Source organism: Eutrigla gurnardus (assembly GCF_963514095.1).
Source record: "Eutrigla gurnardus genome assembly, chromosome: 6".
In the NCBI taxonomy this organism is placed as follows: domain Eukaryota; kingdom Metazoa; phylum Chordata; class Actinopteri; order Perciformes; family Triglidae; genus Eutrigla; species Eutrigla gurnardus.
The window spans coordinates 21724498-21750253 of NC_139920.1; the positions used below are offsets into that span (position 1 = coordinate 21724498).

General features: G+C 42.6%; 3 protein-coding genes across 5 annotated transcripts; all 3 read left to right on the top strand.

Annotated features, from left to right (window-relative positions):
- Positions 1–1363: 1363 nt before the first annotated feature.
- On the top strand, positions 1364–6649 carry LOC311014335 (limbic system-associated membrane protein-like). 2 transcript variants are annotated; one of them, XM_084010885.1, is made up of 8 exons: positions 1364–1593; positions 3417–3455; positions 3545–3844; positions 3942–4250; positions 4484–4759; positions 4848–4886; positions 4981–5065; positions 5155–6649. In XM_084010885.1, the coding sequence occupies exons 1-8, from the start codon at positions 1563–1565 to the stop codon at positions 5315–5317; spliced, it is 1242 nt and encodes a 413-aa protein (XP_083867011.1). In that variant the 5' UTR covers positions 1364–1562; the 3' UTR covers positions 5318–6649. The 2 variants fall into 2 exon arrangements, with proteins under 2 accessions (XP_083867011.1, XP_083867012.1); XM_084010886.1 differs by having other exon boundaries at positions 5158–6649.
- Positions 6650–6859: 210 nt separating this feature from the next.
- On the top strand, positions 6860–15499 carry LOC311015226 (GTPase IMAP family member 8-like). The gene is made up of 6 exons (XM_084012359.1): positions 6860–7055; positions 8675–9394; positions 9864–10550; positions 11208–11987; positions 12690–12863; positions 12953–15499. The coding sequence occupies exons 1-6, from the start codon at positions 7040–7042 to the stop codon at positions 13159–13161; spliced, it is 2586 nt and encodes an 861-aa protein (XP_083868485.1). The 5' UTR covers positions 6860–7039; the 3' UTR covers positions 13162–15499.
- A 536-nt stretch (positions 15500–16035) lies between these two features.
- On the top strand, positions 16036–23804 carry rabggta (Rab geranylgeranyltransferase subunit alpha). Of its 2 annotated transcripts, none has more exons than XM_084011363.1 (17): positions 16036–16140; positions 16408–16447; positions 16543–16653; positions 17267–17391; positions 17481–17668; positions 17769–18026; positions 18161–18244; positions 18780–18871; positions 18964–19059; positions 20143–20248; positions 20336–20387; positions 20772–20860; positions 20969–21057; positions 21133–21249; positions 21339–21452; positions 21596–21683; positions 23116–23804. In XM_084011363.1, exons 2-17 carry the CDS (start codon positions 16445–16447, stop codon positions 23262–23264), a joined length of 1761 nt encoding a protein of 586 aa, XP_083867489.1. In that variant the 5' UTR covers positions 16036–16140; positions 16408–16444; the 3' UTR covers positions 23265–23804. The 2 variants fall into 2 exon arrangements, with proteins under 2 accessions (XP_083867489.1, XP_083867490.1); XM_084011364.1 differs by having other exon boundaries at positions 18780–18862; positions 23116–23803.
- Positions 23805–25756: the final 1952 nt, after the last annotated feature.

A 25756-nucleotide genomic window follows, 5' to 3' on the forward strand; every position in this document is an offset into this window, starting at 1 on the left:
GCACACACGCACACACACACACACACACACACACACACACACACACACACACACGCACGCACACACACACACACACACACACACACACACACACACACACACACACACACACACACACACGTTAGGGAGATTCACTAGTTGGCTCCAAAAAGTTCAAGGGGAAAGGCAAAAACCCAGATTAAATGGATTATCTGTAAGATTATAATGAGCAAAATTTTAAAAAGCATTTATAGGGTAATTAAATACTACAACAAGTTGTCTTCCATGACCAAGATGTTCTGGTTGCAGCCGTATTTCCCTCATCCTAAAGTATACAAAATGTATTCAAGTACCGCAAGACATGGGCTAAAAGTAGCCTACTGTGAGACGAAAGTACCGGGAGAAAAAAGTAGCGTGGGTCAAAAGTACCACAAGACTAAAGTACCATGGGCTAAAAGTAGCCTAGACGAAAGTACCGTGAGAAGAAAGTACCATGAGACGAAAGTACTGTGAGAAAAAAGTAGCGTGGGCCGAAAGTACCACAAGACTAAATTACCGTGAGACTAACGTACTGTGAGACTAAAGTATCTTGAGATGAAAGTATCATGAGATGAAAATATCGTGAGACGAAAGTACCATAGGACAAAAGTACCACAAGACTAAAGTACCGTGAGATGTAAGTACTGCAAGACTTAAGTACTGTGGGATGAAAGTACCACAAGACTAAAGAACTGCAATACTAAAGTACCACAAGACTAACTGTGGGAAAAAAGTACCACAAGACTAAAGTACCGTGGGACGAAGGCAATCAAGCGGAGCAAATGTAATGCTGCAATCTTCTCCGAGGCCGTAGGAGTCTGATATGCTGAACTACATCAACATGTACAGCACTCACCACTCACCAGAACCACAGAAAAGAAATCCCTGAAGAACCAAGAATGCCTGTATAAAAGGTCATGGCATCATCATTTTAGTCTGAATCAATTTTATGGACAAACAGACAGATAGAAATATTGCTGCTAGCGTTGCTATAAAAATAATAATCACAACTGAATGGAAGGTTATCATTACTCCCCTCCTTTAATTTACCAAAACGTTATCTCATTGTAACTAATTAAAACAAACCAAACAAAACAAAGAGGAAATAAGCATCACAGCCAACAAGCACCAGAAGAGAAAAGTAGGAAATATAAATAAATACAAACATTTGTTTGGTCACATAGCTGATGCTGCTGATTACGATGTGACACTACAATGCAAACCGTTGACGGTTAGCTGGTCTATATTGTGGTTTTGGGACCAGGACTCTGCTGGTCTCACGGCTCCGCCTGTTAAACTGCTCGACGGAGGAAGGAAACGTCTCCACCAAGATGACCATCTCTGTCTGAGGTTTGCTGCGATAGTCGGTCAAAAACTCCTCCTCAGAGAGACCATTATTCTCATATAGCTCAGAAAATAACATTTCAAAATTACTCCGGAAACATGCATCATTTTAAGTGGTGAAAATCTTAATTATTGTCTTTTTTTTATTTCTACAAAGAATCACAGAGGAAGCTGAATGTCTTTTTTAGACATTTGACAGAATGAACACCCTCCTCGTCTCCTCACTGCTGGGTGAGTATCACAGATTGAACCTGCAGTGAAGAGCTGCTTTCTTACTCTATATATCTGTGTGTTTCCATGAAAGAAACCTTTTACTGGTGGAAGAGACAGCAGCAGGAAGCCTCTGCTGCAACGCAGCTGTCAGGGCAACGCTGACTTACAGCTCTGATGCAGATATCGGTAGATCATGGACAGTTATACATTCTGCTGAGACGCAGCCGGAAGATTAAGACGGTGCTAAATTTAAAATAAGTGCATGAGCCAGAATCTGAATAAGGTTAATGGAAATTATGGATTAATTTGGACAGGGTTTGCAAAATCATCGTGTTGGCTTCACAATACTGTGTGACTGTAGTTACAGTCGGCGCTGGAAGGAAGTATTAATTTATTTTCTTAAAGATCTAGTTTGTGGGATTTGGTGGCACTTAGTGGTGAGCTTTAAGATTGCAACCAACTGAAACTTCTCCTGCGTGATCCAAAAACGCAAATATACTTTGCTCATTCTAAGGTAAAAAAACACACACTGATTCTTATTTTCAGGTGATTATACACTGAAAGAAAACATAATATTATATTCCATTTCTGCCAATAGATCCCCCTTGATGCTACACACTGTACCTTAAAGTAAAAGTAGCAATACCACACTGTAAAAATACATAATATATTAGCATAAAATATACTCAAAGTACCAAAAGTACAAATACTCATCATGCAGAAAGGCTCTCTCTAAACACAATATATGTATACATATTACAGGATAATACATAAGTTTAACTACTTTACATACTGCCAAGTAACTTGATGTAGAACTACAATTTATTAGTTGATTATTGTTGTGAATCTGCAACGTAACAGTATTAAGTATTAAAGAAAAACCTAAGCAGGAGCATCTTAAAACCGGATGTCTAACAGAAAAGTACAGCAGATGTGTGTACATTCCTCCGGTTCCCATGGGGACTACCGCCGTCTAAACAGTCTCATTAAGGAGGAGGAAGCGCTCCTCTCTGTCACACTGTGGCAGCGCCGTCACCGAGAGGGATCTGTCTTCATAGCAACGTCTTCCAGACACAAGGCTGCTGCCAATATATTACATCTGCCTGGCAAGATGAACTTTAAAAAAAGAAAAAATATATCTTGATATTGTGTTGGTTAGGGAGAATGGGTTTGGTTCTGACAAACATTTAGCTGCAGGCTTCATTTGGCTGAAAGTACAGCAAGACCAAATTAACATAGGCTGAAAGTATGGCAAGGCCAATGTACAGCAAGACCAAAGTACCATGGGCTGAAAGTACTGTGAGATAAAACCAATGTGGGATGAAAGAACCATGAGATGACAGTTAAAACAAAAAAAAACTTTTACTTACTTTTTACTCCCTACATTTTCAAAACAGGCTTGTTAGTTTACTTTACTGAGATTATATTCTCATAGACTTCCGTAAAATCAGGCTTCTTTTTGCAGCCAGAGGTGTCGCCCCCTGATGGCCAGCAGAGAGAATGCAAGTTTAAGGCACTTCAGTTTGGAGCTTCTATTACATGTCGACAGGGAATCTATTAAGGAAGCTCTTTTTGAGGGATTAAAAATGGAAGTGAAAAGTGTGACGACCAACCCTCCCATCCAAAATCAGCAGCGGACCATGACGGACTATTTGAAGTGCTGCCACGTGGGAACGAACCATCTGAGCTGCCTGCGGCGTTCCCGTTAACACATTTTACTACTTATTGGCTGAGCAGACTGTAGTCTAAACACACTGTCCCCAAATTGCCAACAAGCTGTGGTCCCGTAGCAGCCTATTAACAGGACATATGTGTGTTAAAACAAGTTCTCTGTCTTTCAGGCATAGCCGCATTGCTTCTCCAAATAGCTGCATCTAAAGGTATTGGTACACGTCAAAGTACATATTTGGCACAAGCATGAAACAAAGAAAAAAAAAGCCCATAATGCAGTTTGGTGTCTTCCCTGCAGAGACATTGAAGGTCAGCGTGTCCGTTTGGCCTCCGGGATCAAACATCTACCTCGGCGAGTGCGTGCTGCTGCAGTGCTCGGTGGACTCAAACTCCACTTTTGCGTGGAGCTACCGCTGGTTGAGGCACGAACTGCGAACTCCGACCCCGAGCCCAAGGCACCTGGTGTCAGGTGGCAGTTACTCCATCACCGCGGTAACAAGGGAGGACGGGGGCAGCTACCATTGCCAAGCCACGCGGCAGGAGAGCAACGCCACCTCCGAGGTGTTCCTGAGCCGGCCGGCGGCGCTGAGTGTGTCAGGTGAGCCTCTCACAATTTGGTTTTGTATTGAGATTTGTGGTCCCACGCGACCTATGTGTCTACCTATCTGTCTGTGTGTGTGTCTGTCTCCCTCCAGACCTGCCCCCTCCCTCCCTCCTGACTCTGACTCCCAGTACCAGGCAGATCCTCACGGGGGAGCTGTTCACCGTGCGCTGCCCCGCGTCTCCCGCCAACTCGTCGGGCTGGACGCTGAGGCGCTTCTCTGCGGGCCGGCGCGGACCAAGGAAGCCGGCCTTCGACGCTGACCAGTGCTCGTCGCTAGGGGGCGTCGTCGCCGCGGACAACTCTGACGTGTGCGTGTTCACCGCCACCAGGGGGAACGGTGGACTGTACTGGTGCGAGGGCACCGAGGGCCGCAGCAACGCAGTTTGCATCACAGTAAGCTGTGAGTCACGTGTGATGGTGATGTTAAAGACACTGGACAAAGAAACCACATACAAGACGTTGCTGCTGTATCAACCATCACGATTTTGTGTAAATAGCAAAAAACAATAGGGGAGTGTGTCTTTGTCGGTATATACATCACAGTCACTCATTTTCCATCGTAAATATTCTTATTATGACGTGATAATATGGGGTGAGTTTCAGTGAAGCAGTTTTGTCCGTTCCGTCCCACAGATGGCACCATGGTCCTGAGGACTCCGGCCTTCCCCGCGTCTGAAGGCAATAATGTGGTCTTGTATTGTCAGTACTGGACGGGCATTCGCGGCAGAACAATCTTCTTCAAAAACGGAGCAGAAATCGGCACTCGCGGTGCCTCCTCTGGTTCGGACAGAGTGGCGACGATGACTCTTGAGAATGTGATGCGGGAAGACGAAGGCTCCTACAAGTGCGCGTCCCGCGACCGCAGGATGGAGAGTCCAGAGAGCTGGCTCTCAGTGAGATCTGATCCAGGTCAGCTGCGTGGCTTTTATTGATATTCGTCATTCTGCCCGGTGGAACGTAAGCGGATCGGTGAAAGATCTCAATTGTTGTCTTTTAGGCAACTTCACATCATCGAACGGGACAGCGGCCTTTAGTGGTAACATGTAGTTATCTCCGCAACAAAATACATAGACATTTTTGGCATAACATCAACATCTGACAAAACAAACATGTTTTGTTCTCTTCATCAGGCTCCTGGATATGGATCAGTGTTTCATGTGGAATCGTACTCCTGATCCTCATTCCCGTAACTGTTTGGCTAGTTTGTCACTACAGGTCAGTATCCATAAAACCCTTTCAGCCCGCTTTACTGGCACAAATTGCTCAAGAGAAAAGGCTTCACTGATTGTTGTATTTGTGTGAAGTAGTTGTCGGGCATTTTCCAAAGGGGATCATCCAGGGTCGAAGCTTCCGGCGACCACGCAGGACGTCACAGAAGTGCAGTGGGACCTGTCCTGGATGGAGATGACCAATCTGTTGGATAAACAGGATCAAACTCACCTAAAGCACGTAGAAAATTTGAAATGAAGTTGTGAGGAAGTTGTGGTGCTGCTTCTCACACGATGCAACGACAATGTGTAGTTATCAATGATCACATGTCAAAGTGGTTCAGGCTTCTTTGAGGAGTCCCTCAAGGGCCTTTCTTGGTCCGTATATTTTTTTTGAATGCTATGTTAATGAGCTGTCCAGGATTTGTAAAGATCTCTCCATTTGCTGATGATACAAGTCTTATAGCTTCACACAACCACACCCTTTTACCACACAATGCACAAAAGAGTGCACATTTTTGTTTTACCCTGCACCTAAATTTAAAAAGCCTCTTCGATCAGCTGGAATATGTATCACCGCAAGGCTGAAAACAGGATCCTTATTTTTCTGAGCTCATGAAAACTTGACTTTTTGGAGATATGTGTTTATCGCAGGACAATGATGCTATAAACACATGAGCATCTTAGAGAATATGATACATAGCTGTAGACTAAACCCACCAACAAAGTAGCAAAAAACATCCATCAGGGACCATCTTACCTTTACTTTACATTTTGCTGATAATAATTGTGTAATTTTAAGTAAAGTTTTGAATGCAGGATTTTTACTTGTCGTGGAGTATTTTCCCAGTGTGGTGTAGTTCTTCTACTGAAGTAAATTGTCTGAATACTTCTTTCACCACTGATAGGGACTCTTAGTCATCGAGTATCTGTCAGGATACTTATGATGTCATTGTCCACTGCATGACTCATGTTTGCATACACTATGTTTTGCAATTTCAATAAAGTAAGTATCTCATGCATACCACAGGCATATGTTTGGATTTGATTGAATTCATTCCAAAGTGCTACCAAGCATTTTAATTACAGTTTTTCATTGTCGCATTCAGGGTTTCGCTACTTTCTTTATGTTATAGTAAGCGACAAATTTGACAAATCTAATAAGGTTTGAAATCTTTAGATGTGTCAGTGAGCATATATATTTAAAAGGATTTCGCTTTTAAATAATGAGCAGTATAAGTCAGTATGCAACAAAGAAATATCCTCCTGCCTCAATTATGCAGACATAGTCAGTCTGCCAAAAAAAATAAAAATAAAAATGTCTTACAGGTTTGAGGAGAATTTGTGGTCTCAAAGATGTTTCTCTGGCACAGAGAGGTGACGGGGGCTCTGGTTAGGATGGAGATTAAAATGAATACATGAACACACAATGTGCTGCGCTCGGCAAAAACATCACTGAAGAAAAAATCCCAGTTAGTTCAATCTTTTAAAATATTGACTCGCATTTTGAAAAAAGAAATGCAGTTTCCGTGAGCTTGAACTCTGTAAAGAAACATGGGAGTGAAGGTGACATTGATGCAAATACAAATATTTTCTTTCTCTCTTTCATGCTCAAAATAGAAGTGACAACAATGGTTTTGATGTGTGTGTGTGTGTGTGTGTGTGTGTGTGTGTGTGTGTGTGTGTGTGTGTGTGTGTGTGTGTGTGTGTGCGTTTGTTGTGAGTTAACATGCCCAAACAGGCTGTCAGGTGTTACACAACCCGAGTTAAACCAGTTTGGCAAAAGGTTTGTCGATCAGCTTTGTTGCTCTCAAACAGGCAAGGTCATGGTCATGCCGTCGGGCTGAAAAAGACCAGTGAAGGCCAGTTTTCTTCGAATATATTTAGTTTCTTGAGGACAAACACTGACCTTTGTGGAGACCTCAGGGGGGTCGTTCAATCCGGATTCTAACACGCCTATGAAAAGAGAAGATCGGTAAAAATGGAAAACAATCCTGGTGAGTTAATCGAGCAGTGAAGTTGAAGCTTCAGCTGCTTTGAGATGTAATAACTTGAGTACTTTATCAGTAACAAGGACTTTAAATGTTGTATAAATTGTCTTTTTTTCCCCCTTATGTATTGGTTAGTGCAGATCTGTTCTGACATCAAAAGCAAAAGTATGTCCTTCACCTTGATCCTAAATGACCATTCACCAAGAATTTCACTGAGGCTAGTTTTGTGGATTTGGAGATTTATATTATCATTATCAATGAAAACAAAAAAAAGGGGTGCTTAGGTCGACTTGGTAGAATGAGTGTATGTTTAAATGTGAATCTTTGTTTGTGAATGTGGATCACAGTCCGCAGACAGATGCCAAACAAAACCAGTTAGACCAGATTCTCGTTTGTCGGTAAAGGAACAGGATATACAGTATTTGATTACCGTCATTTTATCAAAATAAAACCCCTTCCTTGAGGGTGAAAACTGTTCATGTTCATACTGAGTCATAAGAAAAATGTTGTGCAATCCAATTAGCAATTCTACTTTTGTATTTCACATTTGTATTTGCTGTTGATACTGTGGTTCAGCCCTTCTGAGGCTCTACATAACTTGAATCTAGTATTTACATACATACATGGTACCAATAAAAAAAAGGAGCATTTGTTTTTTGTGTTCTAGTGTTCTGGTCTAGTTACTCCTTGTGTTTTCTGTATTGTTTGCAATTTATTTTTTACATTACAAATGACAAAGGGAGGTGATGACTCATTCTCAGCTGATTTTCTTGATCTTTTTTTAAATAATTTTTTCTACTTGCAGCTGCCTTCCATTTTGCCTCAGAATGATTTGTGCCGGTTCGTGGGTCATTCTAAAAATGTTACGCTAATCTTCAGAGTCCGTCGCTCAGATGAAAATGCAAAAAGATGAATCAGTCAAAAATAACTCAACGCCAACACGAGCAGAAGTCTGCCGGAGAATTCCTGTTCTGTCAGTCATCGGAAGTAGAAGAGACACCTGCTGTGATAAAATCATCGTTCTAGTTTTGGAGATTTTGTCATCTAATCTGACTCGTGTGATCCTGCTCGATATGAGGAAATCTGACTGATGGCCTTTTGTCAAAGTTTCTAAGCCTCTTTCATCATAACAAAATCCATTATAATAAAGCCAGGGACGCTGTTTCGACAGAACACGGCATGTTGGTAACTGTCTCTAATTCGGGGTTTTCAAACCACAACCGGCTCATCAACTGGTCCAATCCGGACCACTGGATGACAGGATGTTTACATGCACCACACATTAGTTTTTTGTCTTCATTTCGAAAAAAATATTCCTACTAAGCTGTTTTCATGGCTGATATTCCTGGTTTCATTTTCAATTTGATTTCATAAAGTTCCAAATCACAAATTTGCCTCACTCCGTATCCATCCCGCTACCGAGACTCCGTGAACACGGCTTCCCTCTTTAATTCCTTCAACCACAGAGAAAAGGTTGACCTTGTGATATTTGTGCCTATCCAAAAGCCAGTTCCTATCGCAGTCCTTCATAATGCTTAAACGTCTCATCATCTGTTTTGTAAATTCACTGTTTGCTAATGGTTTTCAGAATGTATTTCTTACATTTGGAGGTGTTTTTCTTCCAGTGAAAGGCATGTGCAGCATCCCGTCAGAGCGCAGACTCGTACTGATTGGTGAGCGATGGGCCGGCAAGAGCTACTCTGGCAACACCATCCTGAGAAAGGTGAGGTTCGAGTGTGGCCGAACCAGAACGCCTCAGTCCGAAGTGAGGCACGAACTGGTGGAGGGAAGGCAGCTCACCGTTGTCGATGCTCCGGGCTGGAGCAGCTCCCTCTCCCTCACCGAGATCCCGGCGGGGGACAAGCTGCGGTTCAAGCTCAACGCATACAAGTGTCCGCCGGGACCGCACGCCTTCCTCCTCGTGGTTCCCATAGACTGCGCCTTCTCTGCAGAGAACCGGAGGACTGTGGAGGAACACATGAAGCTCCTGGGCGAGCGGGTCTGGAGAAACACCATGGTGCTGTTCACCTGCGGGGATTACCTCGGCGGAAAGACAATCGAGCAGCACATCGAGAGCGAGGGAGCGCCGCTCAAGTGGCTGGTAGGACGATGCGGGAACCGGTACCACGTGGTCAACAACAAGGAGAGGGGCGACGCATCTCAGGTGATGCTGCTGCTGCAGAAGATAGACGAGATGGTGCGGCGAAATGATGGCGGCTACTACGAGGTCGATGAAAAGACGCTTAACATCATCGAAGAGAAGCAGCGAGAAGTGGCCGAAAGGGCAGGAAAGAGAAGGAGGAGGGCCGAGGAACAAAGGCAACAAATTAAATCACTCAATACAGGTGAACACTTTCTGTATTCTGGTTGCATACTTAAAGGGCCAGTGTCTTGCATTTAGGGCTCTATTATAATAACGTAATATTCATATTCAGACTTATCCTTCCCCATAGCTCCCCTCAACATTAGCTGTTGGCTGCCAGCTAACATTAACTAGCTCTCCTCCGGACGATTTGAGCTCGGATTTGATGTTCACAGTGTGGCATGAAAATTAGTGGATGATTCCAAACTCGCTGGTAATCTCTGAAGCATTTCTGATATCGGAGCAACATCCATTGTTTTTTTTTGTTTTTTTATTATTTTTGCCAAATTGTAGGTATTTATTTAAATACGGTCAATGCATTGACAGGTTTTATTGATTTACATGGTCAAATTAAATACAAATCAATGCATTGTTTTTATGCAACCATTTTCAGGTTCAGCAACTGGTGTAAATTGCTGCAATGACTAACTAAGCTTTTTTTTGTCCAACAGACAAAACCATTCCAAATCTCAACATAATTCTCTTGGGAAGCCGAAGCGTTGGGAAAACCACGGTCGGGAACGCCATCCTGGGAATCAAAGAGCAAGAAGATGGGAAAAGAACGGCACACTCGGTGGCCCAACGGGGTTTTGTGGGTGAAACAGAAGTAACTCTCGTCGACACGCCAGGCTGGTGGAAAGGATTAGACGTGTTGGAAACGCCCGAAGCTCTGAAAGACGAAGTGAAGTGCAGCATGTTCCTCTGCCCCCCGGGGCCTCATGTCTTCTTGCTGGTAATAGACGCCGACGCATCCTTCAACGCCAAACACTTGGCTGCAGCGACGACGCACGTGGAGCTGCTTGGAGAAGAAGTGTGGCGACGCGTCATCGTGGTCTTCACCAGAGGAGACTGGCTGGGAACGCGCACCATAGAGGAGTTCATCGAAGGCGAGGGCGAGGCCTTGCAGACGCTCATCGAACGGTGCGGAGATAGGTACCACGTCGTCAATAACAAGAACGCGGATGCCAGTGCTCAGGAGCTGCTGGAGAAGATCGGCGAGACCGTGGCAGGAAACGGTTGGGACCATGTTGTCCCGGATGAGAAGATATTTCTGGCCATCGAAGAGAGGAGAAGAGTGGTGGAGGAAGGAGCGATGCTGAGGCAAAGACAAGTCGAGGCCAGAAGAAAATCCTTCAGAGGTAAAGAGCTTTCAGTCGTCAACAGGCAACAGATTTCCCAACATGAGTTCCCATAAAACTTTGAACCACAGAAACTGAACAGACTAATTCATATTGTTCGTCCACACGCAGTCTAGTTTTTTTTATATATATAATAACCAGAACATGATTTAAATATTGCAGTAAGGCAAGAGACCCCAGGCATAAAACGGGTTTTTTACACACCAATCCATTTGGTCTATTTATCTTCTGTAACATGTCTTCACTTTTCAGACTAGCGGAAGGAAAACATTCAAAATAGAAATTTAGGTGATTAGTCCCAAGCATGTCTGAGACCTACGGTGGGCTTCAGGTAACATAACGAAAATAAGTGACTAAATTTGGCCTCTGCATTTACATGTAGACAGTAGCTACCTATTGAGCCACTGCGTTTGCTTTCTCTATTCTAGGCTACCTTAGCAACATGGCGGTGCAACATGGTGAACTCCGTGAAGAGGATGTTTATATAAAGGTCTCAGAAAACACAATAATTCAGAGCTTCAGGGGATTATTACCAAATGGAAAGATAGTTATGAATACATATATTTTTTTGCGAATAGATGAGCCAAAATACATCACGCTGGCCCTTGAAAATAGTTGGGTAGGTTTTCAGTCTGCTGTTTTTTTTTTCTTTTTCAGATTCCAGGAAAAAATTACGACAGCTGACGATCTTGATGCTTGGTCAGGTGACGTTCGGGAAGAGTGCGACGGGGAATAACCTCCTGCGTAAAGAGGTGTTCGCCACCTGCAAGACCGAGCGCTGTCATGTGGAGGAGGGGGAAGTGGCTGGCCGGCTGGTCACAGTGATCGACACCCCTGGTTGGCGCGAGGATTCCTACAGCTGTACCGAAGAAAAGGACAAAGAAATAGTGCGAGGTCTGTCGCTGAGGCCGTCCGGGGTCCACGCCGTTCTGCTGGTCGTCCCCTTGGACCTGACGTTCAGGGAGGCTCAGCGGGCCGCCCTGGAGAAACACGTGAGTCTATTCGGCGCCAGCGTCTGGAAACACGCCATGGTCCTTTTCACGTACGGCGACAACCTGGCAGACGAATCCGTGGAGGAGCACATCGAGAGGGAGCATGGTGCTCTACGCTGGCTGATAGACGTGTGTGAGAACAGATACCACGTGATGAACAACATGAGGAGGTCCGATGCGAGTCAGGTCACCGAGCTGTTCGAGAAGATAGACGAAGTGGTGGTGGGGAACGGCGGCCGGCTCTTCTGTCCCGAGATGAGCGATGTCTGCGTGAGAGTCGACGAGAAGTTCAGGAGGAGGCAGCTGAAACACGTGCTGAAGCAGCGGCTGGGGGAGGAGTACAGGAGGAGGGAGCTGGAGCTGATGGCTGGATTCAAGAAAACGCTCCTCGAGCTGCAGGCCGACATCAAAGGAAGTGGGATGAGCTTGAAACCAAAGTTAATGAGTGAGTGCAGAGAGGGCGGAGTCGTGCCCCTTTTCCATTTTTAAATGTCAAGAAAGTCTGAAATAGGAAATTAGAAAGACGACACATCCAAAAATCTCTCACTGAAGTTACGACGTCTATGTGTTCCGTACCACGAAGTACGATAGTCAATGTCGAGAGACTAATCATATTTGATCTAGTTTGAATTGTACCACGAAATCACACATTTCAAATTCAAAAGAAAGTCCCATTATCATATAACTATTTGAAGTATACAACTGTATACAGCTAGCTTGTCTTGCTAGCTAGCTAGCTAGCCATCTTATCTACTTCCGTCACTAATGTAACGTTATCTTAACTGATGTGTTTTTATCCAGCGACTCTTTTTTAAGAGAAAGAAGGAGTGAGACCTGTTGTTGAGTAACATTACATCCTGGTACCAAACACACAGGCATCATAGCTTCAGAGAGACTCCACTTACCTCACTGTTGGGCGTGTCATCTTTCTAATTACATATTTTCACAGTTTTACACTTTTAGGACAAAAGGACTTTTTTAATGTGAGAAATTATCTTTTAAATTCGCAAAAATCATACATTTAATTCATGGTACAATTCATACAGGATAAAAAAGAATTATGCTTCTCTTGCCGTTGACTACCGAACACATTTTTTATGAAATATTGTGACTTCCCTATTGCGCTCTGATCTTCTTTTGCTTTTAGTCGGCGACATGAGCAAATTCAAAGCCAAGGGCTTCGGTCAGAGGAAGAAAAGCGTAACGGAGGAGGATGTAGACGTGAACTCCAAAATCAGCCAGAAAATCAAAAAGCTGGAAGAGGACATCACAACGAAATCGGAAGTTCTCCAGAGCAGCGTTGACCACCTGCGCCCGGACCGTAAGTAAAAAAACGCTAACATTTTCCACCAGCAGCGCCGAGCGTTGGCGTCACAGTAAAGTTGTGTGTCGGTTTCATGTCGTTCGCAGTGAAAACCAACAGTCCGGCTCCGTCCTCCGCCGGGTCAATCAGAAAAACTTCCAGCAGCCACTTCGACAAAGTCCTCGGCTGGCTGTCCACACTTGAGATCGGCACCAACGACAAGAACCAGATGACCCTCGACTTCTCCGAAACGTCAGGATACAGATCTGTGCTGCCACACGGCGACGAGGACTTTGACACGGGAGATGAATCCTAAATGAGGAGTCTCTGGGAATATACACATTTTTTAGAAATTGCAGTTTAGCAATACAGAATTTTTGTACTCAGGGAATATTCGACGGTCTTAGAAAATGGTAGCTTTCATTAAACGCCATGGAGGAAATAATATGACTCCGATCTGCGTAATAAAACTCGTACTTCTTCGCAACTTCTAAACATTCTCTATTATGTTGCGTACAAATGCTACACGGTTGTCAACAATAACAACAACAAATTGCAGTATGCAAAACGTGGGGGGATTCAAGCAGCTTTACATTTGGTAAAAAAGCGTTATGACGCGTTTCAGGACACGAAACACAAATGTTAGGACTCAGGACTTGATCGGGAACCCAGCGCAAAGACTTGAGTTACTTTAAATTTGCAAAACAAGGACTCTGTCTGACAACTTACCAACACAACAATGCTGCCTTCACGTGTTAGTTGGAAGATCGGATGTCGGAATTACGACAAAGTCACGTTCGAGTGCTCCGTTGTCGAGACAAACATGTTATGACGTAAGGTTTGCTGTTACCTTACGCAACTGTGGGCCAGGAAATGTCAGCTAACATTATAACTTTGCACCGCGCTAGCAGACTATTATAGTCCAACAGAAAAGAACAATATACATCATTCTACATCAAGTTACGTGGACGTAGATTACAGATTAAAATCACGTACAAGCAACAGCTGGTACTAAAAATAAAGAACTACGTACCATCTGTGACTGAATCTGTCCTCTTCTCCGCCACCTTGAAACGTCCTGGTCACAAAAATGATCTCCGAGTTTCCCCTCTCGTAATTACGATTTAAGGGGGTCAGTAACTCATATTTTACGTAATTACGATTGCACGTGAAGGCAGCAGGACTGTTGAAGCATGAATGAAATGTTTTGGCTGAATTTCTTCCTTTTGCGACACAATAGTATCAGGGTGCACTTTATAGAGAAGTATTTATAGTATTTTTTATTGGGATTTTTTCTTCAATTCTTCCTTGTTTTGTTCTTTTTGTTCTTGCTTGTGTTTTTAATGATATTTCTTCTCATGTTTATGTTCTGTACATATGATGGCATGTGATAGCTATGCTAGCATTGATAGCATAGCTAGCATATTAGCATACAGGTTATACAACCTTTAATATTGTGCTGGTGCTCAGTGTGTTTCCGCATTAATGTAATATCTGATGGCATGGATATTAATCTGAGCAGCTTCACACTGAATCGGGGTTGAATTTTATTTTAGCAACATCTTGATTAAAGTCTGCAACATTTGTTTGATCATATTCACTAAAACCAACACTATGCAACAACATAAATCATCTGGTTACTGAAAAAAAAAACGTGCCTATACGTGCACCTAGAGCTTGTTGTTTGTTTTGCAAAAATCCACCGTGCCGTATCATCCTGTCTACTCAGCGCAGTTCACAGTTTGTGCACACGCCACAGATCCCACCTCCCCCCTCATGCATGATACAATATCACAGGCACACGCCTCAAGCTAGGCATATGCTATATGACGTTAGCGGTTGCTATCTATGGGTAAGTTAGCCAGCCTACCTCTGTGTAGCGTGTACTCCATGCCGTTTATCGATGAGAGAAGACACGGGCGCGTTCACAGGAATCTGGTGCACGCGCACTGATGAGCACTCGATGGGAGGGAGCGGAGGAGCTCGGTGGTAGAGGGGGAGGGGCGTGAGTGTTGTAAGCATTCTAAATTTGACTGATCTGCCAGACTTGCCGACTGCACCTTTAATAAACCAAACACATTGGAACTCTTTATTTTTTTAAATGCAGATTGCAGGCTGCTGAACCCAATCGAATAGAAATCGTATTTAGTGATATCAGTAAATATCATATTGTTGTCCAAAGAATCATATAACATTGTATCATCATAAAACTTGTGATTTGCATGTTTTTATATACCGAGTGAAACTCTTTTCAGACACACCTCCAATCATTACACCGTACCGGATCTCCTGCTCTTTTTAAGTGATTTAAATATAAATTAACACAACATATTGTCTTCGTAACATGTAATGTGATGTGATTGACAGCTGTGTCTGAATCGGACTCGGGCATGGATGATGTTTTTGTAACGAACTTTTTGCTCAACAGAGTAATTCGAGGTGAAGGACGTCTGGAAACTGTCTGACTGGATTTGTATTCATGCGACAGCTGCAGAGTTTCCCCACCGAGATGATAAAACTCAGACACATAATGCATTTCTCTTTTCTCCTCTCTATTTTGAAAAATGAAAGATTAGATCTTTGCAATGTGATGTCGGGCTGTAATTGGAATTTTCCACTAAATTAATAATTAAAAAAAACAAATCGGATTCTCAGACAGGCTGTGTGCAGCATTTATTTACATTTTAAAATGAAAATATCAGTTGTTATTAGCTGTGTCCTGCGTCTTCTGGCAGCCTCAAATTTTTTTTTTTATATATATATATACATTCTTCTTTATATCTTGATAAATTATAAACGGGACAATAAAAGTAAAGATATGTTTGAGACGGCTGTTAATTAAACATATTTTTACTGCAGTAACTATTAAACTTGAATCTTCAGCCTATCTGTCAGAAAGTACATTCAGTTTATTAATATGCAATTTGTGCCTAAAGTTTAAAAAACACTGTATAAATACAGTGTAATGTATAATGTGTATAATATGTATAATACACATTATACAGTGTAATGTATAATGTGCATAATGTGTTCCACTGTAGTATTACTACTTTTACTCGAGTAAAAATATTGCTGATTACATTGTATTATATTGTGGAGTACGTTTTGCGGTTCGCTGTCTTCTCCACGAGATGGCGACAAAGCACCGCGCTCAGGAAAATAACGACTCCGTGACGTCACCTGCCCGAGACGGAAGTGAATATTTTGTAGTCGTTAGAAGCCCCGATAGTGACATGACAAATCAAACTACAGCATTCTGAAGAAACGCACAAGGATCCCAGTGAAGCCGGAGCAGGTGGGTGTATTATGGGATGCCGTCCGTCGTGTTACGAGTATAAAAATGTCCTGTCGCGGCTGATTTTCTCTGTTTAATGGTCGCCGTGTTGTTTACTGGGGGGAGCGGAGCTAGCTAGCATGCTAACAGCTGCCTCTGTGCTGCTTGTATTCAGCGTTAAAACCTCACAGAGAACTAAATATATAGATATATATTTTTATATACAAATAGCTAGCTGCTGACTCTATAACATTAACTCATTGAATATCACTTTTCCATCACTAACAGATATTTTTGGGGGGATTCTCCTGCACAAACAGAAAGGATGGTGAGACATTTATCATTTTGCTAAATGAAATGCTGCCAATCTTTAAAACCAGCAGAGTGACTTTGTTCTTCCCTTGTTGTTGTTGTTGTTGACAGCATGGCCGAGTGAAGGTTAAGTCTACAGCCCAGCAGGAGGAGGAGAAGAGGAAGGAGAGGGAGAAGAAACTGAAGATCTACGTGGCTGCAAGAGACGCCTGTTTCTCTCAGGTTCCTTAAAAATTATTCATTTATAACATTTATATTTGCAATGATGTACTTTACACGATGAGGCTGGGCCTCTCTTATATTCCTGCTAGTTTAAAAAACAAATCCCAAGAAAGAACAAAAACACTATGAGAGAACATCATCTTCAGTAAAGAAATAGACCCATAAAAGGTATATAAAATTGTGTTAAAACACAAACAATTGTCATCAAATAGCTGTGGAACGGAGGAAGAGCAGGTTGTCATCAGTGGCTTGGTTCCCGGCTCCTCCAGCTCAGCTTTGCCCATCCTTGTGTACAAGATGCTGAACCCCACATTTGCCCCTGAAGGCGATGCAATCAGCTGGATGAGATGAGTGATCTTAAAGACTCAGAAAGAGCTGTAGAAATCCTTGATTGAAATTAACCTTGCTGAGAGAATGACAGTTTCTTTTGTAAATTCCCCCTTTTTTGGCCAGAGGAGGTCTGAAGTGGCTGTCTGGTGGGAGTATGTCTGCCTTTCTTTTTAAAGGTCTGGAGTAGAATTAGAATAAGTGTTGTCTGAGTGAGTTTCAGGTCTGTTTCTATATGTCCTTTACCTGTTTGTCTGCCTGTCTGTCTGCCCTCTCTGTCCAACAGAGGAAGGAGGGTGTTTGGGATGACGGCGCTCTCCAGATTACCCAGCAGCTCCTGTCATCGAATCCTGACTTCGGGACCCTCTGGAACTACAGGAGAGAGATCCTGATGCACCTGGAGAGTGTGAAGTAAGATTATCAACCCGTTTTAATGGTATAAATAATCAGAGATGTGACAGGAGATGAACGCTGTTTTCCCCTGTGTTTCTCCACTGCAGGGACGAGGATGACGTGCAAAAGGTCTACGAGTCTGAGCTGGCGTTCCTGGAGTCGTGCCTGAAAGTGAACCCGAAGTCGTATGGCAGCTGGCACCACCGAGGCTGGGTGTCGACCCGCCTGCCTCGGCCCGACTGGGCCCGAGAGCTCAGCCTGTGTGATCGCTGCCTGAGCCTGGACGACCGCAACTGTGAGTAACGGAGGAGGCGGAAGAAGAGAAGATGTTTTATTTTGTCATGTATCTAAACCTCATGTGTCTCCCACCCCCCCCTGTCTCCCTCTTGGACCAGTCCATTGCTGGGATTACCGCCGGATGGTCGTGAAGATGTCCGGCGTACCCGTGGATAAGGAGCTGGCGTTCACCGATCGTCTCATCGGCTCTAATTTCTCCAACTACTCCAGCTGGCATTACCGCAGCACCCTGCTGCCGCTGCTGCACCCGGAGTCTCCGGAGCCGCCGTCGCCATGCCGACAGCCTCACCGGTCCTCGCCGCCACCTTCGCCGCAAACGCACTCCCACCGCGTCTGTGAAGAGCAGCTCCTCAAAGGTAGACCTAACGTCCACTGGGCTGGTTGAGTAGTCTGCAGTACCGATACCAGCAGACAGGGGGCAGCGTGAGGCCGTACAGTAGCTGTAAATAGTGGTAATTTTCTATAATGATACACTTTTTTTCCTTTCCAGAATATGAGCTCGTTCAGAACGCTTTCTTCACCGACCCCAATGACCAGAGCGCTTGGTTTTACTACCGCTGGTTGCTAGGCAGAGGTACGTCCACCCGACACGCCGCCTGTATCTATGACTGTATATTAAAGTGTATTAAAGTGTATTAAAGGGCTGTTTTAATGCACATGAAAATATTTCCTGTACTTTTCCACCGGCGGCCATCCAAGTGTTTAATATTTGTGTTTTATTATTATTATTATTGTATTAATTTTTCAGTACTGTTTGCAAAATCATGTTTCTATTTTAGTTGACTTATTCTACCCAACTCTATTAGTCACTGGTGTAAATATTACCTTTTTATACACTTTATATTTTTACAATTTTTTTTATTTTTTTATTTTACTCAATTTATATTACTCTAATTGTTATATTCTATTTTGCTCTGGTGTAGTACTACCTTTTATACACTATATATATATACATTACTACTCTTTTGTTTGTTTATGTTTATATTGTTACTCTGTTGTTTTTTCGTATTCTTCTGTTTGATGTTTGGCACAAGAATTACCTCTGGGATTAATAAAGTCTTATCTTATCTTATCATTTGCACAAACAAAGCCTTCTGTGTTTCCCCCAGCGGAGCGTGAAGAGATGATCAGCTGTGTGTACGTCAGTCGGGATGAGGAACGCGTGGCCGTCGCTTTCTCTCGGCCCGTTAACGTGAATATTGTATTTTCCTTTTCATGTTCTTCTATATTTTATGAGGATATCACAAATGACCCCTCTACTGCCTGACTTGACTTTCCTCTCCGCCCCGTTAGGCGCAGTCCGTCGGCCTGCTGCTGGTCCTGGACGGCCAGCCTCAGAGGGTGGAGTGGAGGAGCATCCACCCCCGCTTCAAACACAGCCCCGTCTGGGTATCCTTTCCCTGCGTGTCTCAGGCACCGTCAACGCTGATGGAGGATACTGATGTAACATTACATTCTTGTCGTACTTCACTCCCTGATAAGACGCCACGGTACGCTTGTCAGAAAGATGACACGTCTCAAATGTTTCGGTTGCCGTACGGCGAGATATGTTGTTGTTACCTTTGCCACAGATGTGCAGAGGGACTTCCTGTCATTACTTCTTCTTAAAGCTCTTCTAACACAGAGACGGCTGAAGTGTTTTAGAAGGAGGGGAATCCTCCACTGCTGCAGGAGTGTCTGACTAAAAAAATGTTTTATTTGTGAACCCAAAATACACTATTTAGCTGTGATTTAATATCAATAACCAGATGAAAAGGGTGCTGAAATAACTTCATAATAATGGTGATCAGTTAAAAGTCTGAAGTCATGCTTTGTTAGGTCTGTCTGCAAGACTACCAGTACAACTAGGCTTGTTTTCTGAATGGAGTCTGGTTGATGGGTGCTAGGCTAAGCTAACATTGTAGCTGCTCCATCAACACTCCAAATAAGGTCATTTAGACATAAATACGGCAGAGACCTTGTTGTTTGGACCACAGACAGTCTCTGGTTTCTCCACATAGTCTGGTCTGGTCTCTGGACTCATGTGAGCTACTATCGTAGACCTCTGGGACCACAGACCACTACCATATGCTTAGTTTTTATTATTGGAGCAGATGCAGCTGTGGTCAGACAGTTTTCATATTTCGCATAATCTGATTATTATTATGTCTTTTAGGTTTGTATGTTGATTCAGTTTTCTCTCCCAACTAGATTTAAAAATGCTGAACGCTCAACTCGGCGTGAGAGTGTTTCACAGTTCTGCAAATCTAAATGAATATATTAAAGTTTGTCTAAATGACTGTTTTGCTATTCCACCGAGGATGTTCGTGTTCCAGTCAAACTCTTCCGTCTGTTTGTACCGCCGCGGAGACGAGCCATGGACTTAATATGCATCCTCACGCAGCAAAATCAAACGCTTCCTTTTCACCCGTTGAATGAGAAATCTGCATTTTATTTATTTATTTATTTTTTTAAACCTTAACTCCGACTCAGATCTGCGATCTTCCTCCCGGAACGATCAGCGACATCACGAACGAACACAACCTGACGGTGCACTGGACGGAGAAGCACACTCACAGAGACTGTGCTCTGTACACAGGTGAGACTAACTCACTGATGCATGTAGAGACTAACTCTACACAGGTGATGCATGTAGAGACTTAACTGTGAACTTTGACCTCGGCAGGTCGGACTGAGAGTTGGTGTCGGGACTCGGCGACGGATCAGGAACTTTTCAGGTATTGTCACGCTTCCCTTATTTGGTGTTTCCTTTTCCCTAAAATAAAGTAATGGACAGAGGTGCCTCTTTAATTATTATGATCAGTATTACTTTGAGAATTATTTCCTTTTCATTTCAGTGTCTGGTATATTTACAAATGATAATTAATTGTGATTAATCTGATTAAATGTTGTAATTGTTTGACAGCCATAATATACTGTTTTCTTTTTGTATACCATAATCTCCTTTTATACACCTTTTCCTTCTGCATGTAGTCATCATATTATGGTGTGTATATATGAGTATTTAATGTATTTACTTGTGTCACTGGTGCTTTTGTGTGGATTTGGGGTATTTAATATAATACTCTGTATTTAAAACAAAGTGTTTTCTTCCTCTGCAGGAGTGAACTCTCTGTGGAGAAGACGTCCGTGTTGCAGTCGGAGCTTCAATCCTGCAACCAGCTGCAAGAGCTGGAGCCTCTCAACAAGTGTAAGTGCTGTTGAATGAAACCACGCCCACCTGCTTCCTTCACATAGACGCACAAGCTTCCTTGCTGCTGAGGATGTTCTTTAAAAACCGCTCTGCTCTCCTTGGCAGGGTGCTTACTGACCATCATCCTCCTGATGAGGGCGCTAGACCCGCTGGGATACGAGAAGGAGATGCTCGCCCACTTCCAAACACTCAAAGTGAGTACCGCCCCCAATCGTAACGCGGCTCCGTGACCAGGAAACGCATCACTGACCCGCCATCTTCTCCCTCAGGAAGTGGACTCCATGCGCGCCGCGTACTACGGCGACCTCTGCAGCAAGTTCATGATTGAAAACACCATCCTGAAGATGGAGTACGCCGAAGTCCGAGTCTTCAGCATTTCTGACAAGGTTGGTTAAAAAAAAAAAAAAACGTAATAAAATTAGCTTAAAGTGCAATTTATATTTCTGTTCTGAAAAGTTATCCCTCCCTCCAACAGAACCTGACCACGTTATGCCACCTGGACCAGCTGTTATTGGTGACCCACATCAATATGTCGTCCAATCAGCTGCAGCGGCTGCCTCCTCAGTTCGCCATGTTGCAGTGCCTGGAGGTGATAAAGCTCCAATTCAAATCCAATTATATGCCAAACACGACCAGCGATCCTCTTCGTATTTTAACTCACTAAGAAAGATTTCTTCCTTTTCTGCAACAAGTTTGATACATTTTGTTAATTATTTTTTTCCACGCTTGCAGGTCTTGGAGGCCGATAACAACTCCATAGAGAATCTGGAAGGAGTGTATCACCTTCCCAAACTGGAGGAAGTCCTCTTGAAGAATAACAGTATCCTATCAAGGCAGACTCCATTCAGAAAACAAGCATTTTAAAAGTTATTTGCTTGTCGTTGTGCAGACAGACCACGACTTCTTACTTTTTATAAATCTGCATCATTATGTAGTTATTTCGGCATCATTTTTATCCATTTATTGCAATGAAATCACAGCAAAAGCATTTTCTTGTTATACTTTAGTAGCTATGACTTCATTCACACACTTGCAAATCTATTTTATAAGCGAGAGACGAATCATTCATGCTCATTTGTTTGCTGGAGAACATCCCGTTCTGGTCATGTGTTTCTAGTCTTGTAGCATCGGCATCACTCACATTCATTTAGATTATTTCTGTCTCACAGTGAACAAGTGACTCAAGACACGTGTGAATCAGTAACGACAGCACTGCTGATGACGGTGTCTAAGAGTTCATAAAACCGCAGATTCCTCAGCTTTAATGTCGTCAATAATTTGTTTTCACCAGCAACTCTTTTATTTTTTTTAAATGATGGAGTAAATACAATCAGCGGTGCAATTTCACAGAGCAAACAGCATCATTAAGAAGGAGGGAGACACTTAACTGATCTCTTCTCCTTCACGCTCCACTTCCCCCGATACACTCGAGTGGAATTAATGCAGGTTTGCAGGTTATGACACAGAGGTTGTCTTTTCTTTCTTTTTTTTTTTTTATCACAGCTGTAGACGGATGCAAGTTTTGGGGTTTTCCGTTCTCCTGCAATGTGATATTTGGTGACTTGAGGATGAAGTCTAGAATTTAAGTGGTCAAAGGTCACTGTGACCTCACAAAACATTTTGGCCATAACTCTGAATTAATGTGCTGATTATGCACAAACGTCTCATAATCAGGGATAAAACACTCACCAGATAGTGTAAACTTACATTTTTGGCTGTGACATCACCAGCGCTTTTCTACAACGGCATATTAGGGCCACTGTAGGAATAAAAAATAAAAAAACATGCCGGGAGAAGGGGCAATATTATATAAAAAAGTCATACATTTGCTTTACTTATATATAAATAGCCTTAGGATCTTAACGAGGTGGCCCTAATACACCGTTGTACGTTTCTGAAAAAGTCCAGATATTTTTTTTTACTTGAAGAGCTAACAAAAAAAGCAATATGCTCTCCCCTCATTGGTGGGTTAGAAAGATGATGTCAGACAGGATGTGTGGAGGTGTGAACAGGCGCGAGGTGGCAATTCAGATTGTTGTTGTAAGCGGTCTAATTGCAGTTTCATTGCTCACCTATCAGAGCAAATTTGTTCCTCCGTGTTTTTATATTTAGAAGAATTAATTAATATCCCGGTGTCGTATTTGACACATGGACCTTACTTCTGCATCATTGCTTGGAGGGAAATAATAAGCGAGTCCTATATCAGCTTCTTTTCTGCTTCTTTTTTTATTTCCATTAACCCAAATGCACAGAAATCTCTACGTTGGCAGATCTCCAGCCGCTGGCCTCCTGCCCCAAGCTGAAGCGCCTCGATCTCCGTGGCAACCCCGTCACTCAGGCGGCCGACGTGGAGTCGCAGCTGGCCGAGCTGTTGCCCTTGGTCACGGACCTCCTGCTCTGATCTCCCCGCTGTTACCGCCCCCCGCCACTCCGTCACACCCTCCTGTGTTTGTTTGTTTTTGTGGGAAAAGGGCAAAGCGGGTGTTTTTTTCCCCCTTCAAGCGTCTCGTGTCTCTTGTTTGTCTTGTTTGTTTGTGAGACCGTCAATCACTCTGACTCCCGAGATCCTGGAAGCCCCGGCTGATGCCACGAAACTCTCCGGGAAACCATCAGCACGTCATAACCGATGTTGCATTTCTTTGTTTATTTGTGTGTGCGGATGTCCTTTAATGCAACCCCCCCCCCCCCCCCCCCCCCTCCAGCCCCAAATGCATGCAGAAACGCCCAAAACGGAGTCCATGACTACACGGATCAGCTTACTGCTTCTTTAAGCTTTAAAAAGCTTCTAACTAACAACCATCTCATAGTTCTCATACACATTTTTTTTAAACGGTTGTGTAAAGCATTTAATATATGACACTATACTGTTGCACAGTAAGTCACAGAGCCAATAATAAAACAGCACACATTGTGTCACTGCCTTCCACAACGGCTCTTGTGTTTATTTGTTGTTCATGACCTTTAACCGTTTAACCCGTTAACGCTGCCGTTAAAGGTATGTCAGTCGTCTTTATTAACTTGTTTGCCTTGTTTCGTGTGATTTATTCAACTTTGCAACACATCACATGTTGACGTTCGCCTTATGACGTCACGGCATCGGATTTAAAAAAGAAAACCGCACCACACCTTTTGACTCTTACTCATAAAGAAAAAAACAACATGAATACAACTAAACAGTGTCCAAATAATGTGATTGAATAGGAAACAGCCACATCAAATGCTAAAATCAGAGTGCTAATATGCTAACAGTGACAATGCTAATGATGTTAAGCAGGTATTGTTTACGTAATGGAGAGTTTAAGCCCTGCCCTTTTCTGTTGTAATGGAAACACAATGTAATTTCAGAAAAAAAATATGTATGATTGTCGACGGCGTGAGACCAATATATTTATGATCTTGTTTGAATTTTAGTGTGACCTGAACAGCGGTCTTCATGCTGAAAGTCTTGTGTATGCATGTGTGTGTGTGTGTGTTTGTGTGTGTGTGTTTAAAACTTTGTCAAACCTGGGCTACATGGATGTTTACTTGTTTAAAACTAATTTACGATACTTGGGTAGCAAACAGAATCCACGAAAACATAATTCACAATGCAGTTTTGTTTTTTGGGGATAAATATGAGTGTAACCCTTTTCAACCTGTTCAGCATTCGTCCGAATTTTGCAACAGAATCCGAGTCACACAGTTGAGAAACTCTGAGAAAAAGCCGACCCGACCGGTCTGTCCGGATGACTCGAGTCTTATCTGTTGTAAAATGTCAGAGGAACAAGGAGTGGACCCTCCCACACATACGGTGATGCCATCAATCATGGCTGGGTTCCATTAAGCTACGTCCCGCTTCACCGCCATGACTCACTATTGAGCAATACCTTTTTGTTTTTAGGCCACCTGAGCTACGACAAGTGGAAATATCTTTATATTTATTTTTACCCTCTTCGACATGTTCCTGGTTGTATTTCTTAAATATATAAGTGACATTCACTTCTTCCCACACGTTATCTCGCTCTGATTCCTTGATAGCGTTGCCTTGACAGCCGTTCTTTTAAACGGTTTAATGAATGATTGTTTTTGATGCACGTGTCATTTAAAAACAAAAAAATATATATTTACTTTTACTTCCATAACATGTCTTCGTTCACCCGAATACACAATTAGTTGTTTATTTGACTACTTTGTCTATTTGCGTCTGTAGATTTCTCCTAAATTCATAAAAAAATTACATTTGCATATTTAAACATAACATTTCTTAAACATTTTAATACAAAACAATTATCGTCTTAATGTTAGACATCAACTGGGGAAGTTTCAAGCTGATATCTTTTTTTCACCCTATTAATTTTACATTCCATATGTTTAAAGGCTGTTTTCTCTAAATGAGTTGTTTTCTCCGACTCAGAGCCAGAAATCTCCACTTCAACAGCTTTTACAGCTATCAAACTTTACACTTTCATGTCTTTCATTAATCTAAATAGCCTCATTTATATAACATTTATAACAAAAAACAGAGAGACAATTTCTTTTTTGATGGCTGTCTATTGTATTTACTGATTTATGAAGTGCTACAAAGATATATCCTAAATTCCCTCCAAAAAGTCGACAGAAACTCTCGATAAAATAAATAAGAATTCAGAACCTTATCCAATGTTCAGATCTCTCTGTTCAGGAAATGTATGCAAATCTGCACAGATTTAATAAGATAATGTATCATTTGCATTTTTAATATTGGAGAACTTTTAATACAAAAAATAACAATTAATTTCAGTAATCATCTAGTTTCATGGTGATTTCTATTATTCACGTTACCAAGCCCTTATTATTTCTCCATCACACCCTTATTCTCATGGTTAATTCTATCATTATTATTATTATATATATTTAATAATTACCACAATAAAT

Coding starts and splice junctions, on each gene's coding strand:
- LOC311014335 (XM_084010885.1), top strand. CDS start 1,563: ATGAACACCCTCCTCGTCTCCTCACTGCTGG. Junction 4,887..4,980: donor CGGGACAGCGGCCTTTAGTG/GTAACATGTAGT, acceptor TCTCTTCATCAG/GCTCCTGGATATGGATCAGT. Junction 5,066..5,154: donor TGGCTAGTTTGTCACTACAG/GTCAGTATCCAT, acceptor ATTTGTGTGAAG/TAGTTGTCGGGCATTTTCCA.
- LOC311015226 (XM_084012359.1), top strand. Junction 9,395..9,863: donor AATTAAATCACTCAATACAG/GTGAACACTTTC, acceptor TTTGTCCAACAG/ACAAAACCATTCCAAATCTC. Junction 11,988..12,689: donor CTTGAAACCAAAGTTAATGA/GTGAGTGCAGAG, acceptor TTTTGCTTTTAG/TCGGCGACATGAGCAAATTC.
- rabggta (XM_084011363.1), top strand. Junction 18,872..18,963: donor GGCCCGTTAACGTGAATATT/GTATTTTCCTTT, acceptor CCGCCCCGTTAG/GCGCAGTCCGTCGGCCTGCT. Junction 21,453..21,595: donor CCATGTTGCAGTGCCTGGAG/GTGATAAAGCTC, acceptor CCACGCTTGCAG/GTCTTGGAGGCCGATAACAA.